The 14,846-nt window shown below is 44.2% G+C and overlaps 1 protein-coding gene across 1 annotated transcript in view; it reads right to left on the bottom strand.

The window, feature by feature from the left end:
• Window positions 1-6,084: 6,084 nt before the first annotated feature.
• LOC139386921 (SH3-containing GRB2-like protein 3-interacting protein 1) overlaps window positions 6,085-14,846 on the bottom strand; it is a 34,738-nt gene continuing 25,976 nt past the window's right edge. The window contains exons 12-24 of the mRNA XM_071132808.1: window positions 14,573-14,653; window positions 14,244-14,312; window positions 13,302-14,030; window positions 12,927-13,048; window positions 12,498-12,648; window positions 10,983-11,094; window positions 10,755-10,790; window positions 10,336-10,491; window positions 10,076-10,208; window positions 9,755-9,957; window positions 9,539-9,603; window positions 9,208-9,372; window positions 6,085-8,952 (exon numbers count right to left, since the gene is read on the bottom strand). Coding sequence (XP_070988909.1) covers window positions 8,930-8,952; window positions 9,208-9,372; window positions 9,539-9,603; window positions 9,755-9,957; window positions 10,076-10,208; window positions 10,336-10,491; window positions 10,755-10,790; window positions 10,983-11,094; window positions 12,498-12,648; window positions 12,927-13,048; window positions 13,302-14,030; window positions 14,244-14,312; window positions 14,573-14,653 — 2,045 coding nt within the window. The 3' untranslated portion in view covers window positions 6,085-8,929. The remainder of the gene's footprint in view (window positions 8,953-9,207; window positions 9,373-9,538; window positions 9,604-9,754; window positions 9,958-10,075; window positions 10,209-10,335; window positions 10,492-10,754; window positions 10,791-10,982; window positions 11,095-12,497; window positions 12,649-12,926; window positions 13,049-13,301; window positions 14,031-14,243; window positions 14,313-14,572; window positions 14,654-14,846) is intronic.

The following is a 14,846-nucleotide window of genomic DNA, read 5'->3' as shown; positions in this document are numbered from 1 at the left end:
GGGGGTCAGCAATTTCCCGGATTGACTTGCCCCGCCCATACACATATTTTCCCTACAACTCGGTCATGGCTAGAAAGGGTACAGCGTTTGTCAAATTGTTGTCCAAAGTTATTTTGGGGGGCATTTTAGTTCAGCCTAATCCTCTTCCTATCCTAACCTAATTATTCTAACCTGCTACGAAAATCTGACGAAAAGTGTAACCTATCTAATCAACACCCTACAACTCAGAGGGCTATATCAGAGGAAGAGGACAGGAGTAGCCCAATTTGACGGAAAATCTGTCTCCCTCCAGCAGGTGCCGTTTTTTCGCCCACCAAGCAAGGAGTTTCTGTATGGAGGTCAATGAGTTTCGAATTTGGCCAGCATTAATGTCTTATTTGCTCTGTTACGTTTATTTTATCACTATAAGTTCCATAATGCTTAAGTTTTTATGAGTGTACTGATATAAGTAGAACACGTGACATCCCGGCAACTTTGAGAAAAAACTATATCAGAGTTGTCTCAAGATGGCTATGCATATTCATGAAATTAGGCTGATAGCGTAGCATCTCTTTCAAATATTGCAAAAAAGATTACAATAAGGGATCATCAACGAGGGGTTATGTATTATATGGGCGGCAGGTAGCTTAGTGGCTACCGTACCTTGTCAGCATATCCATTATCCATTATCTTTGGCTAAATTCAACCATTATTGTCTGGTTTCCCCTAGATAACATAGCCACAAAGTCAAAATTGCAAAATCCTAAAAATTATAGAAAATAAAAGGGTGCTTTTTGTGTTAATTTAAGGTTAGGGTTAGGCATAAGGTTTTGCCTGACGACTCAAACGGAATTCTTCCACTGCTCTATCGTTCGCTACATACTTCAGTCTGACTGACATCATTGAAGTCATTTGGGGGGGTGCTGTACAAAACAGTCATCAGCGATTGTGTCAGCTCTATCCATCAGAGTATCAAAAAGTCAATGATCAAAACGCTTCATTACCCACGTGTGTTCTGGCTCTGGCCCAACCCATCAGTTTCTGGGCTCAATCAGACAGTCTAGAATGGATTTCCATTTTTAAAATCATTGGGAAGGTATTCAGGTCCAGACTCATTGAGGAGAAGAAACTGACGTCCATGGCCGCGGCATAGCCTTTGGCCAGAGCAAGGAGTTTGGGTAGCCAGGCAACATAAGGTTAGCAGTTTGGTTAAAGTGGCACTACAGTCTTCTTTTGACATCATTGACCCCCCCCCCCACACACACACATTCTAAAATTGCATTTTTGCCCCCCAGTTTTATTATTGCACTGTGATATGAAACACGGCACCGATGTGCCTTAGGATCATGCAGACGGCTCAGAGCGGTTTGGTAGGCTGTTATCCGGATTTAGGACTGCATGGACACCACAGAGCGTGCGGACAGGCTGGCTGTGTGAAGGCAAAGCTTCTGAAAGGCAAGGGTATAGGACCAGTACAGGCGAGATTAACAGAGGCAGCTGCTGTCTGTGTCTGTTGTGCTTTTTCTCCAAGTTGTAAAAGCAAGCAAAGCAGAAACTGGCTATTCTTTAGTTGACTGATCTAACTGGCAAGGTACAGTGGCTTGCAAAAGTATTCACCCACGTTGGCATTTTTCCTATTTTGTTACCTTACAACCTAGAATTAAATTCGATTTTTTTGGGGGGGTTGTATCATTTGATTTACACAACATGCCTACCACTTTGAAGATGCAAAATATTTGTTATTGTGAAACAAACAAGAAATAAGACAAAAAAACAGAAAACTTGAGCGTGCATAACTATTCACCCTTCCAAAGTAAATACTTTGTAGAACCACCTTTTGCTGCAAGTCTCTTGGGGTATGTCTCTATTAGCTTGGCACATCTAGCCACTAGGATTTTTGCCCAATCTTCAAGGCAAAACTGCTCCAGCTCCTTCAAGTTGGATGGGTTCCGCTGGTGTAGAGCAATCTTGTAATGGGTGCGTGTTGGTGGCAGGGAAGTCAGGCGCAGGAGAACGAACTTGGTATAAATGGAGTCATTTAATAAGTGGGTACAAAGCCCGTCGCACACCGACACATGACTTGCACAAAACATACACTCAAACAATCTCCGACAAGGACATGAGGGGAAACAGAGGGTTAAATACACAACATGTAATTTATGGGATTGGAACCAGGTGTGAAGGAAGACAAGACAAAACCAATGGAAAATGAAAAATGGATCAGTGATGGCTAGAAGGTCGGTGACATCGACCGCCGAACACTGTGACAAATCTTTAAGTCATACCACAGATTCTCAATTGGTTTGAGGTCTGGGCTTTGAGTAGACCATTCCAAGACATTTAAATGTTTCCCCTTAAACCACTTGAGTGTTGCTTTAGCAGTATGCCTAGGGTCATTGTCCTGCTGGAAGGTGAATGTCCGTCCCAGTCTAAAATCTCTGGAAGACTGAAACAGGTTTCCCTAAAGGTTTCCCTGTATTTAGCGCCATCCATCAATCCTTTAATTCGGACAAGTTTCCCAGTCCCTGCCAATGAAAAACATGCCCAAAGCATAATGCTACCACCACCATGCTTCACTGTGGGGGTGGTGTTCTCGGGGTGATGAGAGGTGTTGCACCAGACATAGCATTTTCCTTGATGGCCAAAAAGCTCAATTTTAATCTCATCTAACCAGAGTACCTTCTTCCATTTGTTTGGATGTCTCCCACATGCCTTTTGGCGAACACCAAATGTGTTTGCTTATTTTTTTCTTTAAACAATGGCTTTTTTTCTGGACACTCTTCTGTAAAGCACAGCACTGCAGAGTGTACGACTTAAAGTGGTCCTATGAACAGATACTCCAATCTCCGCTGTGGAGCTTTGCAGCTCCTTCAGGGTTATCTTTGGTCTCTTTGTTGCCTCTCTGATTAATGCCATCCTTGCCTGGTCCGTGAGTTTCGGTGGGCAGCCCTCTCTTGGCAGGTTTGTTGTGGTGCCATATTCTTTCCATTATTTATAATGGATTTAATGGTGCTCCACGGGATGTTCAAAGTTTCATATATATTTTTTTATAACCCAACCCTGATCTGTACTTCTTCACAACTTTGTCCATGACCTGTTTGGAGAGCTCCTTGTTCTTCATGGTGCCGCTTGCTTGGTAGTGCCCCTTGCTTAGTGGTGTTGCAGACTCTGGGGTCTTTCAGAACAGGTGTGACACTTAGTTAAATAGTGTCATGTGACACTTAGTTAAATAAAGTCCACCTGTGTGCAATCTAATTATGTGACTTCTGAAGGTAATTGGTTGCACCAGATCTTATTTAGGGGACTCATAGCAAAGGGGGTGAATACATATGCAATCATCACTTTTCTGTTTTTAATTTTTTAGAATTTTTTGAAACAAGTTTTATTTATTTTTTCATTTCACTTCACCAATTTGGACTATGTCGTGTATGTCCATTACATGAAATCCAAATAAAAATCTATTTAAATTATAGGTTGTAATGCAAAAAAATAGGAAAAACGCCAAAGGGGATGAATACATTTGCAAGGCACTGTAGGCCTCCATAGCCTTGGTCTCCGGACCCGACAGTGAGTACAGTCGTCCCCGGGGCGGAGTGATGCCTGGGAGAAGGTAAATCCTGCAGTCATATGGTCGGTGCGGCGGATGCGAAGTGGTCCGGGCCTTACTGAACACTTCCCGGAGGTCCTGGTACTTCCTCGGGAATGGCGGAGAGGTCTGGGACAACTTCCGAGCCCCCAGGAAGACGTCCCGGGGCAGGCTGTGCTGACTTCAGGCAATGGGTGTGGCAGAATGGGCCCCAGCCCATGATGTCAGCAACAGACCAGTCCACAAGGGGATTGTGTTGCTGAAGCCAGGAGAATCCCAATACCACGGGGACCTGAGGAGTCTTAATGAGCAGGAATTGGATTGTCACGCTGTGGTTCCCTGACACATGTAGGTTGATGGCGATGGTATTGTGGGTGACCCGGACCTATACAGCACCCGTCCAGTGCTCTAACGTCCATGGGAATGGAGAGGGGCTGAGTGGGGATGTCGAGCTCGGAAGCCAGGGTAGCGTCCATAAAGCTCTCAACGCCAGAGCCACAGCAAAATGGCATAAAATGGGGTGTGAGTAAGAAGAGAGGAAAAGTGATCCATATGGCCCACCAGAGTACTCGCTCATACCGGTGAGTCTGGTCTTTTAGTGGACAGGCGGAGACAAAATGACCAGTAGTCCCGCAATACAGTCAACTCTTAGTGTGAAGCCTGTGTAGCCATTTAGCTGGAGACAGCCTAGCTTTGCCTTGTTGCATCGGCTCGGGAAGAGGAGAATCGGCAGTCTTCGGAGACTCTCTGGGAAACTCGGGTAGCCTCGGGGTCTCTCGGCAACGGAACCGTCTGGGACTTCCGGGATGCCTTGGAGGCAAGGTGGAATTCTTGTAAGGGTGAGTGAAACTAATCTCCTCTCCTTCCTACGTTCCCGTAGTCGCTCATTGATCCGAATGGTCAAGGCGATGAGCGACTCAAGATCCGTCGGTAGTTCCCGGGCTGCAAGCTCGTCCTTTACTTCCTACGATACTCTGTGCAGGAACATGTCGAACAGCGCTTCTGGGTTCCAGACACTCTCAGCTGCCAACGTGCGGAGATCCCCCGCATAGTTTGCCACACTGCGGTAGTCTTGCCGAAGCTGGAGTAACTTCCGGGCAGCCTCTCTCCTGGACAACGGAGCATTGAAAACTTTCTTTACCTCCGCCACGAACTCCTCCAAACTGAAGCATACTGCCTGAGCTCAAGCTGCAGCCGTCCCGGACATCAGCGGGATGAGGTACGCAATCTGAGAGAGGTCCGAGGGAAAGGAGGAGGGCTGCAGCTTGATGATGAGAGCACTGAGCGAGAAAACGCCCGAAAGGTGCCCGACCATCGGAGCTTTCCGGGGGAGGTAAGCAGGGTTCCCGGGAAACCAGGGGAGGTGGTGCTGCTAACAGCCGGGTTACTGAGGGGCTGGGAGGTTAGTGTCGTGTTAGGCTGCCTAACAGACAACCCGCGGAATTGCTCCAGCAATGTGTTCAGCCCTTGGTTATGGTGTTCGGCCAAGGTCTGGAACCCCTTCCATTAGACCACGAACCATCTCCTTGTGCCTTCCTATGGTGGCTCCTTGAGAGGAGATGGCATTGCAGAGCTGGTCCAAGTCTGCTGGGTCAGTCATGGCCAGTCCGTACTATCACATTTCAGGTAAGACCCAGGATGCATACAGTGTCGAAGTAACAAAAGTGTACTAGTACAGGGGCAGGCAAAACGACAGGTCAAGGGCAGGCAGAAGTCAGTAATCCAGATAGGGTGCAAAAGGTTCCCAGAACAGCAGGCAGTCTCAGGGTCAGAGCAGGCAGGGGTCAATAATCCAGTGTGGCGTGGCAAGGTACAGAACGGCAGGCAGGCTCAGGGTCGGGGTAGGCAGAATGGTCAAAAGCAGGAAAAACTAGAAAACAGAAACTAATACAGCCAGGAGCAAAGGGAAAACCGCTGGTAGGTTTCATAAAACAAAACAAACTGGCAACAGACAAACAGAACACAGCTATAAATACACTGGGGATAATGGGGAAGATTGGAGACACCTGGAGGGGGTGGAGGCAAGCACAGCCAGGTGAAACAGATCATGGTCTGACAAGAAATTGACACATACAATGATGCAATGCCTATCTAAGTCTATGGTGGCAACTTGTCAATTCCAAAGACCAACACATAGTGTAGAGCCCGCGACAGACAAGTCCCCAAAGTTGCAAATACATTGCAAATTGTACCATTTTTGTTCAGCTCAAAATATCAACACTCTTACCTAAATCCGAATTTCACGAGTCAAAGAGGAAATATTGTAGCCACCCAGAGCATTCTGTTTTCCTGTCAACCGTCAGTTTTGGGGAAGGGTTTTATACCCTGCACCAACTGTATGCATAGGTTTTTAAAGGGACCCTGTACAGTTTGTTGTGTGGGGAAAACTTATTTCACTCCAATGCATCTGCCAACAACAACATCATTGCAACAGCAATGCACAGTGTGTATTCATCTTCACCTGTACTATTGGTAAAAATAAAAAAATAAAGACAATTTTAATTTCCAATATTCTCCCATTCTTTATTACCGAGTAAACCAGGTAAAGTTATCACATTATATTCATTTTTTTTATATTTTCACTCTTAAAATCTTTGGATGGGAAATTTACATGAAATGTGTCCTATGCAGTGAATAAAATACAGACAGAAAAAAATATATTTCATAGAACAAAAGCATACAGAAAGTCTCTTACTGGCTGGAAATATGCTAATCCAAAATAAGGCAAATAATAAAACATGTCAGCATTATTGAAACCTTTATAAATTGCTACTGCTACATATCTGGAGAGAAGTTTGATATTTGTGCGTTCTTTTTAAGGACCAGTAAGGCTCAAACAAATAAATAAATGTTTGCAACCAGGACAAAAAAAGTCATATTACCATAGTTAGTGATAATATCAAGGACAAAAAGCGATGTTTGTCATTGTTTGTGACTTCTTTTGAATATATTGATTTGGAAATGAGTAGTAACATCTGAGGTAATGTAAGGCTATTAATATTATAATGATGTCAAAATGCATAAAATAATACACTAAACATTTTCTCCTTGAGATGGGCAGGAGCATAACAATTATAGTTATGCAAAATAATTTGTTGTTGGTGTAATAAAGTTCATATTCAGTTAAGAGTAATTAACACAATTCTTAGCATATTTATGTTGCCTTTTTATGTAATACACATTATTTCAAGTATTCTATTTGTGACACTCGTTTGTATCACAGGTTGATGGTCACTAGACTGGATGCTGTATGTTATGTATGAAAGTCATATTGTTGATAATGATTGACGTCAGACTGGAGGTACACTGAGCCGAGGAGACACAGATATTATATTGATGAAATGATGAACATTGTGTGATTTTGTAGCAGCTGGCAAAAGTCACTGTCCTTTGTCGTGACTTTGTAGAAGCCTCTGGCTGTTGTTGAGAGAACATCGGTGCTACCAGATTCGAATTTAAGGGTCTGCTTGGAGAAGGGGAATTAGAAATGTCTCTTGGCTTCTGCTCGGGAGATGTTCTCCCTGAATTCTTGTAATAAACCAAAATGATTTTGATTGATATGATCAATGACTGTTCCCCCTGTTGTTCACCTTTAAAAATCCCATGTACTGTAATCAGGAGAAAACACAAGAGGACTTTAACTGCAATATATCATGGAAGTGTGACAATGTTGTTGGAATTCATGCCAAAGGTCAAAGCTTTAGGTGAACGGTCAAACACGATGAAGTGACTAAAAGTTACAGTGAAGGCAATCACATAGTACACTTACTATATAAAAAGGCGTAGGTCTGAATTAGCCTGGTTAAACGAGACTGAATGCTACGTTCACTACTGTTTGGTTTAACCAGGCTAGGTTGGAATAGCATCGGATAAGGAGGCGACTCTTGTTGGATCTTTTTTCTTCAACTCCATATTGTGTGCTGCTGTGCGTCCTTAATGTCTTGAAATAAAATGGAACCAAAAACAACTTTTTGAGTAACGCAGATTTCATGCTGTACCTTTGGAGTTTTTTTTGTTTGTTTTTTTTAAACCATGGACAGTCACAGTATATTACAAGAAATCCATGTTCGAAATGAAACTTGAAATGATGTATTTTTTAAATGGTTATGTATTCTGAAGGCTAACACCACCGTATAGCATAATTCTTATTTGACAATACACAGAAACATCCATATGTCCAAAGGGAAACATCTTTCATATTTACACTTTTTTACAAATTGATTTTCAATATATTGCTATTGGAAAATGATAAAACACCTATTTACTCCACACGGTGGAAAATAACAACAAAAGAAACATAACATTAGGGGCTTCCATTACATACGTAATTAATACATTAGTATTCTATTTTGGATAAATAATTATTGTAGCACTTTTTCCATCTTCGTTGATGTCCTTCGGTTATACTTCCCAGTGAGACCAAACTGGTTCAAACTGGTTGAATTGACGCCATAAAGAATGAATTTCAACCAGTTTCGGCGTAATTTCAAACAGTTTCTCATTGTAATGATGTCATTTCAACCAGTTTTGCTTGGTTAGGCCTCCTGGAGATGGACACAACTCTAAGGGACAAACAGATCAGTCATTTCTCTGGTCCAAGGCAACTCTACTATCCAGCCTGTAAGGCAGCCTGCTTTGTTTTTGTCATCCACAAATCAGGTAAACAATGTGTACCATTACATTAACCACTTGACCTCGCAGCAAACACACAACCACCACATACATAATGTTGTTTCCACGTTGACTCCAAGCTGTGGGCCTCAACCTGCTGGTACAGTACCAGCTGGTACAATATTAGTTTTACCAACCCGAGAAATGAAAAAAAAAAAAAAAAGCATAAAATAATACAAATCTAAATGTCATCATAGCGAATGGAGTTATTTTCATAATCTATTGAATTATCAATGAATGTTAACAGTATCTATCTTTTCACATAAATCTGTCCAGTGAATCTTCCATCATCACCCATTCACACGTTTCTTCTCACAAATAAAACTGGATTACTGTATTCGGTGCCAATGATAAATTACTTTGATAAAAGTAAGTGTTGAATTCATTATCTTTGCCTCGACAACCCTCAAGGTGCACAGAACGGAAAAGGGCTGTACTACTTGCATAAACCCCAACAGTGAGACTACTGTATTGAGCGTGTTAAAACAAAGTGATACTCCAGTCAACTTTGTGAATTACATCACATCCTGTTGTTACTTCTATCCCATCGTCCACCCTTCCCTGCTCAAGTGTAAGGTTTCAGTTGTTTTTTCAGTTGGTAGCTTGAATGAGGAATCCGTAGTAGACTCTCATCATCCTCACAATCAAAAGCCATTGTATGGGTGAAAGGGTGTCATTTTACAACAGTGGTGACTAGTTGTCTGCCAGATATTTTCCTGTAAAGAAACACAGAGTATTCAATCAAGGGAATTTCAACTATTGCCAAAGTGTTGTCTTGCCTGGTTTGCATGGTCAGGCAACAATGTCACATTCAGGATTAGGAACGGTATCATTTCAATTCAATATCAAATAAGGGCCCAAGATTGGCATCCCAAAATGTGTGACAATAACCATGGGAGATGACAAGACAGCACAAACAGATCTGGGATCAGGCCAGTATTTTCATGCTTCCCTCACACACAGACACTGACCTGCTGCAAATCTCTTTTTGACCAGCGAGAGCCTGTAGCCAGTCCCCACCAGCTGGATGTCACAGCCTGACAGAGTGCTGCCCTCGCTGGTGAAATGCACCGCCAACTGGGACGGCTTACTGGGACCCTCTGTCAACTGGAACCTACCCAGTAGAGCCCCCACTCCTATAGGAAAGAGGATGATGAAGGTGGTGACGACGAAGAGTATAATTCAGATTATGAAGATAAAGTTGGAGGCAGATGAAAACAAAGACGATAAGGAAGAGGAGGAAGACAGGAAAAGTGAAAGAGGAGGAAGAGGATGAGGAAGAGAGAAAGGAAGATCACCTACCTCCATTTTCAGACCTCTGGGAAAGGCTTGGTATCTTCCATATAATTTTCTGCTGCTCTGGTTTCCTTAGAGAGAAAACAAAATAGTTATAGTTGCCTACTTGCCATTATTATTTCAAGTACATTAACCTGAATTCAAAAAAATAAAATGTAAATAACAATTCTAAGATGAAATACATTTTAAAATAATTTCAGGTCAGCAGTTCAGCATCCTTACCAGGTAGCAGTGGGGATCATGGCTTGAAGCTTGTGCACGCCCCCGTCCACAGGGACCAGGAAGTGGATGTTGTGGAGGGGTGAGGGGGCGGCCATGGCCTCCATGTTGTATTTGTAGTCTATCCTGAGATCCGTGCTGGTGGCGTCGCCACGCCAACTCACTGCCAGGTTCAGGGGAGTCGACTGGATCCCATCGGCTGCCACCTGAGACAGAAACTCACACACACAGTATTTTGCATTTGTTTAACAATTATATGTAATTGTGACTATATACAGTGTATGTAATAATATGTCATGATATGTACTATGCAGATGGTCTCACCTGATATTTGATCATGTCCACATTGTAGTAGGTTGCTTGAGGCTTCTGGTCAGCCACTCTCCTCAGGTGGCTCATCAGGTTTGGCATATTTACCCAGAATTCCTTGGTGTCCACATTGGACATGGTGGTGTCACTGGAAATAAATACATGACGTGGGCATTTTTTATTTGGCCACAATCCATGCTACATTTTTTTACATTTTTAATAATCCTTGCCCCAAAACAAATGAGTGAGTCAGTGTACGGTATAGTAAGCCTTACCAGCACAGTAGCTGTGGATTGGGGAGGACCTGCTCAAGCCGGCTGTAGTTGCTGATGCTGAAGGTGAGCACGGGGGCAGACGGGTGGCTAGCAAAGTGCCTGGTGATGCCCGCAGGGAAAGACAGCACCATCTCCCCAGTGATCTTTACCACACACCTGAAAAGACAGAATAGAGCCACCTCAGTGCTCAGAAATGTGTCAAGACAAAAAAGAAAAGAAAAAAGACAAAAATTGCAGTACCCAGAATCCTTAGGGATGCCACAAACAAGCAAACTACATTTCACTACAAAATATCCACATTCTCAGAACAATCTAGGCAAAAAAATGAATTTCCCTGTGGGCACAGCAAAAGGGGACAATAAATAGGCATAGCTGCAATGTGATAATATATATCAACAACAATATCATAGCCATCTTACTTGTTGCATTTATTCTGATGAGGGTCGCTTTGCCGGCTGAAACATCATGTTGTCATGAATTTGCATTCACATCAGTATTGACTTTGATTCACATCAATGTTATCGATAATAGTATCAATGTTGCTACTTGTGGAAGCATTAGCCTAGCATTGAAATGAGAATGTAAGCCTATTTCTATTGCTACTTGTGTTACCATTAGCCTAGCATTGATAGGAATGCTAGTCTTACTTGCTCGGGTCGGCTCCTTTGAAGTAGGCGTTGATGGTCTCGGTGAAGGCAGCCGCCACAGGCAGAGTGTCCTGGGCTCCCATGGTGAGTGGGCTGGGTCCTCTGGAGCATCCTGACACACACACACAGTTGATTACTATACAAAGACACTAGCTCAGTACTTTTAGCACTTCCTGTGTCTGTAACGGCCTACTGACATGGTCAAATGAGCAGACATGTATAAGGAAGGGGAGATGGGAAGAGCATGGTGAAAGAGCATCGAAATAGCAAGAAAGACGATTGGACAGATCATAGAAAGGGATAAAATGACAAATGAAGAGGATGCTTAAAGAGACTAGAATAACATGGACAACCAGAGTAGTGCAGTACAATACAGTAGCCTCCATACACTGGTACTCGGTCATATTTATTAGGCACCAAACGGACTGAAAAAGACTTGTCCAATAAGACATGCTATTTTTCCTTTTCCGTTGCACTTTCTTTTTTGTTTTTGCAGTGTACCCTAATGAATACGACCCTGGTACGACTCACCTTCGAAAGACAAATAAAACCGGCCATGGTCAAACCATACCATGGCTGCCTGTTTTTCCTCTGTGTGTGCGGGGGGGTTTAGAGGACATGGGGGAGAGGCAGGCAGGAGGAGAGGAAGAGAAGAAGAGGTGGATGAGTTACTGGAGGTGTAGACCCATTACAAGACACTGAGGGAGCTTTTGCGCGATGGAGGATAGATAGAAAGTGAGAGAACATCAGATTGTGCATGGTATACCATTGTGTGTTTAGGAGGGTGAAGATGACGAGGGTTGTAAATGAATGCGTCATTCTGTACAGGGTGCATGCTTCCATTCTCCACAGTATTTAACCAGGTTGTCCTATTATGGTCAAAATACCTGTTCCACAAAAGTCTAATTTTATGCTTCAAATTTGAGCATACCACCACTCACAAAATGACAAAACAATTAACAGTTCATTATGATGATCACTGAAGACATACACTGAGTATACAACACATTAAGAACAGGTGAAAGCTATGATCCCTTATTGATGTCACCTATTAAATCCACTTCAATCAGTGCAAAGAAGGATTTTTAAGCCCTGCTACAATTGAGACATGGATTATGTATGTGCGCCATTCAGAGGGTGAATAGACAAGACAAAAAATGTAAGTGCCTTTGAAAGGGGTATGGTAGTAGTTGCCAGGCGCAGCGGTTTGTGTCAAGAACCGCAATTCTGCTGAATTTTTCACACTCAACAGTTTCCCGTGTGTATCAAGAATGGTCCACCACCCAAAGGACATCCAGACAACTTGACACAACTGTGGGAAGCATTGGAGTCAACATGGGCCAGCATCCCCCTGTGGAACGCTTTCGACACCTTGTTAGAGTCCATGCCCCGACGAATTGAGGCTGTTCTGAGGGCAAAAGGGGAGGGGTGCAATTCAATATTAGGAATGTGTTCCTAATGTTTGGTATTCTCAGCGTACACAGGTGAATGAGGTGTTATTGGGGATGGTAGTACCTGTGGTGGATATGTTGAGTTCTCTCCCCAGGGTGGGGGTGGAGCCTGCGCTCAATGAGGTGATGGAGGAGATTGAGGAGGAACTCTCGGCCCGGGCCAGGGGGGCGAAAGGAGGGGGGCTGCCGGAGACTGGGGGGCTGAAGGATCGAGTCTGGGGGAGGGGGTGAGAATATCAGTAGCCCGCTCCTGTACCAAACTTTTTAAAACACATTGTAATGTTAGCATAGTAACCACAGTTAGGTTAAGTAGTACCTCTAATTTTGTGGAAGTCAGTTGAAGAAAAAAATAAAATAATGAAAGTCTAACAAATTCTAATGGTATCGATCAGAAGTCTAATCAATTCTAATGGTGTCGATCCAAAGTCTAATCAATTCTAATGGTATCGATCAGAAGTCTAACACGTGTAAGAGTATACTGTAGGTGCCATACCAGGTCTCCTATTGGTTTCCCAGGGGGCAGTTTGGGTCGAGAGGAGGGCCTTGTAGGAAGAGGGGGAGGGATTGGACTGCCTCCTGACAGGGGCGTGGAAGGACGAGCTGGAGAGGAGGGGCCTGTACAGGGAAAAGAAAGGCATGTGATATGAGGAAAAATTAACCCTATTAAGAAGTGTTATGATCAGCTATGACTTACACTATATAGAGTACATGACCATCTAAATCCGATAGAAATAGACTCCAAATAATAGATGTCCACAAATTACAGTTTCACTACCATCGGACTACCCATTCCAATTATTGTATTTCTATGTTTTCCTACAGTGGTCATCTACCCACTCTATCTATGTTTTCCTACAGTGGTACTCACCGCTGCCTGGGCAGGGTCCAGGGGAGGATACCATGGACCTGTAGGTGAGCGGGGGGAGTGGGGGCGGCGTGCCCCTGAAGCCCGGGGTCAGCCCAAGGGGTGAGGCCATATAGTCAGGCTGCTCTTCCCTCAGGAACGCCAGAGGGGAAGGGACACCCGTCCGAGGGTAGCGCTCCACAGGCAGGGGGGGAGGGATGGGACTGGTAGGGGCAGGGGAGTACTCCAGTGAGCCAGAGGGAGCAGGGGAGTACCCCAGTATCTCATCATCCAAAAACAGACTAGGATCGATGCCGATGCATGGCGGAGAGTCCACGGGAGAGAAGTCGGGAGGCAGGGGAGGAACGGGTTCATCTGGAGGAGGAATAGAGATAATGGAGATGGGAGAGTCGGGGGGAGAGGAGAAGGGCGGCGGGGAGGGGGGAGGCTCATCCGGAGGGGGGCCCGGGGAGAGGCAGGGGGAGTCTGGGGTGGAGGAGAGGGAGTGGGGCGAGTCGGAAGGAGGAGAGGCAGAGGGCGGAGGCGGGGCCGGTTCGTCTGGTGGGGGCGGTCTCTCGCTGGTGAAGCTGATCCATCGGGGCGAGGCCCTGTCCTCACTGGTCTGGGAAGATTCCATGGGGCCGAACACGTTTTCCAGGTCAGGCACAGGGGAACCTCTGTACGAGGCTGGGGATTGGACATTCAGGTAGATAGGGTTGGGGCTTGGGACTATTCTCCCATTGGGTAAATCAGCTGTGGAAAAAAATAGTTCAGAGATCTTGCTGACTTAAAGCGGCCCTTCTATCAATGCTGTCCAAAGAACAACAATTCACTATGACAACTGTGCACGAGGCATGGGAATATGGAGGCTGATTCATTCCAAAACAAATACAAATAAAACCATTTAAGCTTTGGAATGAATCTGCTTCGAAATGGGAATTATGGTCATTGGCAGAATAATATTACCGGAAGAATCCGTCAAAGAATAGCCTTGACTAGCTGCTGGGATGTTCTTGGGAGGCAGTGGAGGAGGAGCTACAATGAGAGTGACACTTGGTCAAAGGACTTGCATTTTGTACAATAGTTAGTCTACAGTACTACGGCACTAGAGAGTGTGACACTAGGTCAGTCTATAGACTTACTATAACACTTAGTAACACAATTGACTTAAACGTTTTGTCTCAACCTGGCGGGCCAGATGCGGACCACAAGCCGATTTAATGGCCCGTAGATGTCTTAGAAATATAGTCATCTAAAATCCCAAACATGACTGATGAATGATAGTTTGGGCTTACCTCCTGTGGGAAAGGATCTGGTCAGAGGGGAGTCAGGGTATGGTCTGGTGTCACACCATGCATCGGCCTCTATGCAGACCACTGTGATAAAGCAAGACATGATATCAAACTTGATCAAAAGTTTATCGAACTTCAGTGGGAACATACAGTATCATGCACAAATATATCACCACACAGCCAGACCAGGCACTGTTGGGTGAAAATACAGCCACACATAGTAGCATCATTATGATTAGGAGCAATCAACCAACACACCACTGTACTAACACAAAGC

The sequence above is a fragment of the Oncorhynchus clarkii genome, chromosome 28 (genome assembly GCF_045791955.1).
Source record: "Oncorhynchus clarkii lewisi isolate Uvic-CL-2024 chromosome 28, UVic_Ocla_1.0, whole genome shotgun sequence".
In the NCBI taxonomy this organism is placed as follows: Eukaryota; Metazoa; Chordata; class Actinopteri; order Salmoniformes; family Salmonidae; genus Oncorhynchus; species Oncorhynchus clarkii.
Note: the sequence above shows the minus strand (reverse complement) of the source record. Positions and strands in the feature narration are given on the sequence as shown.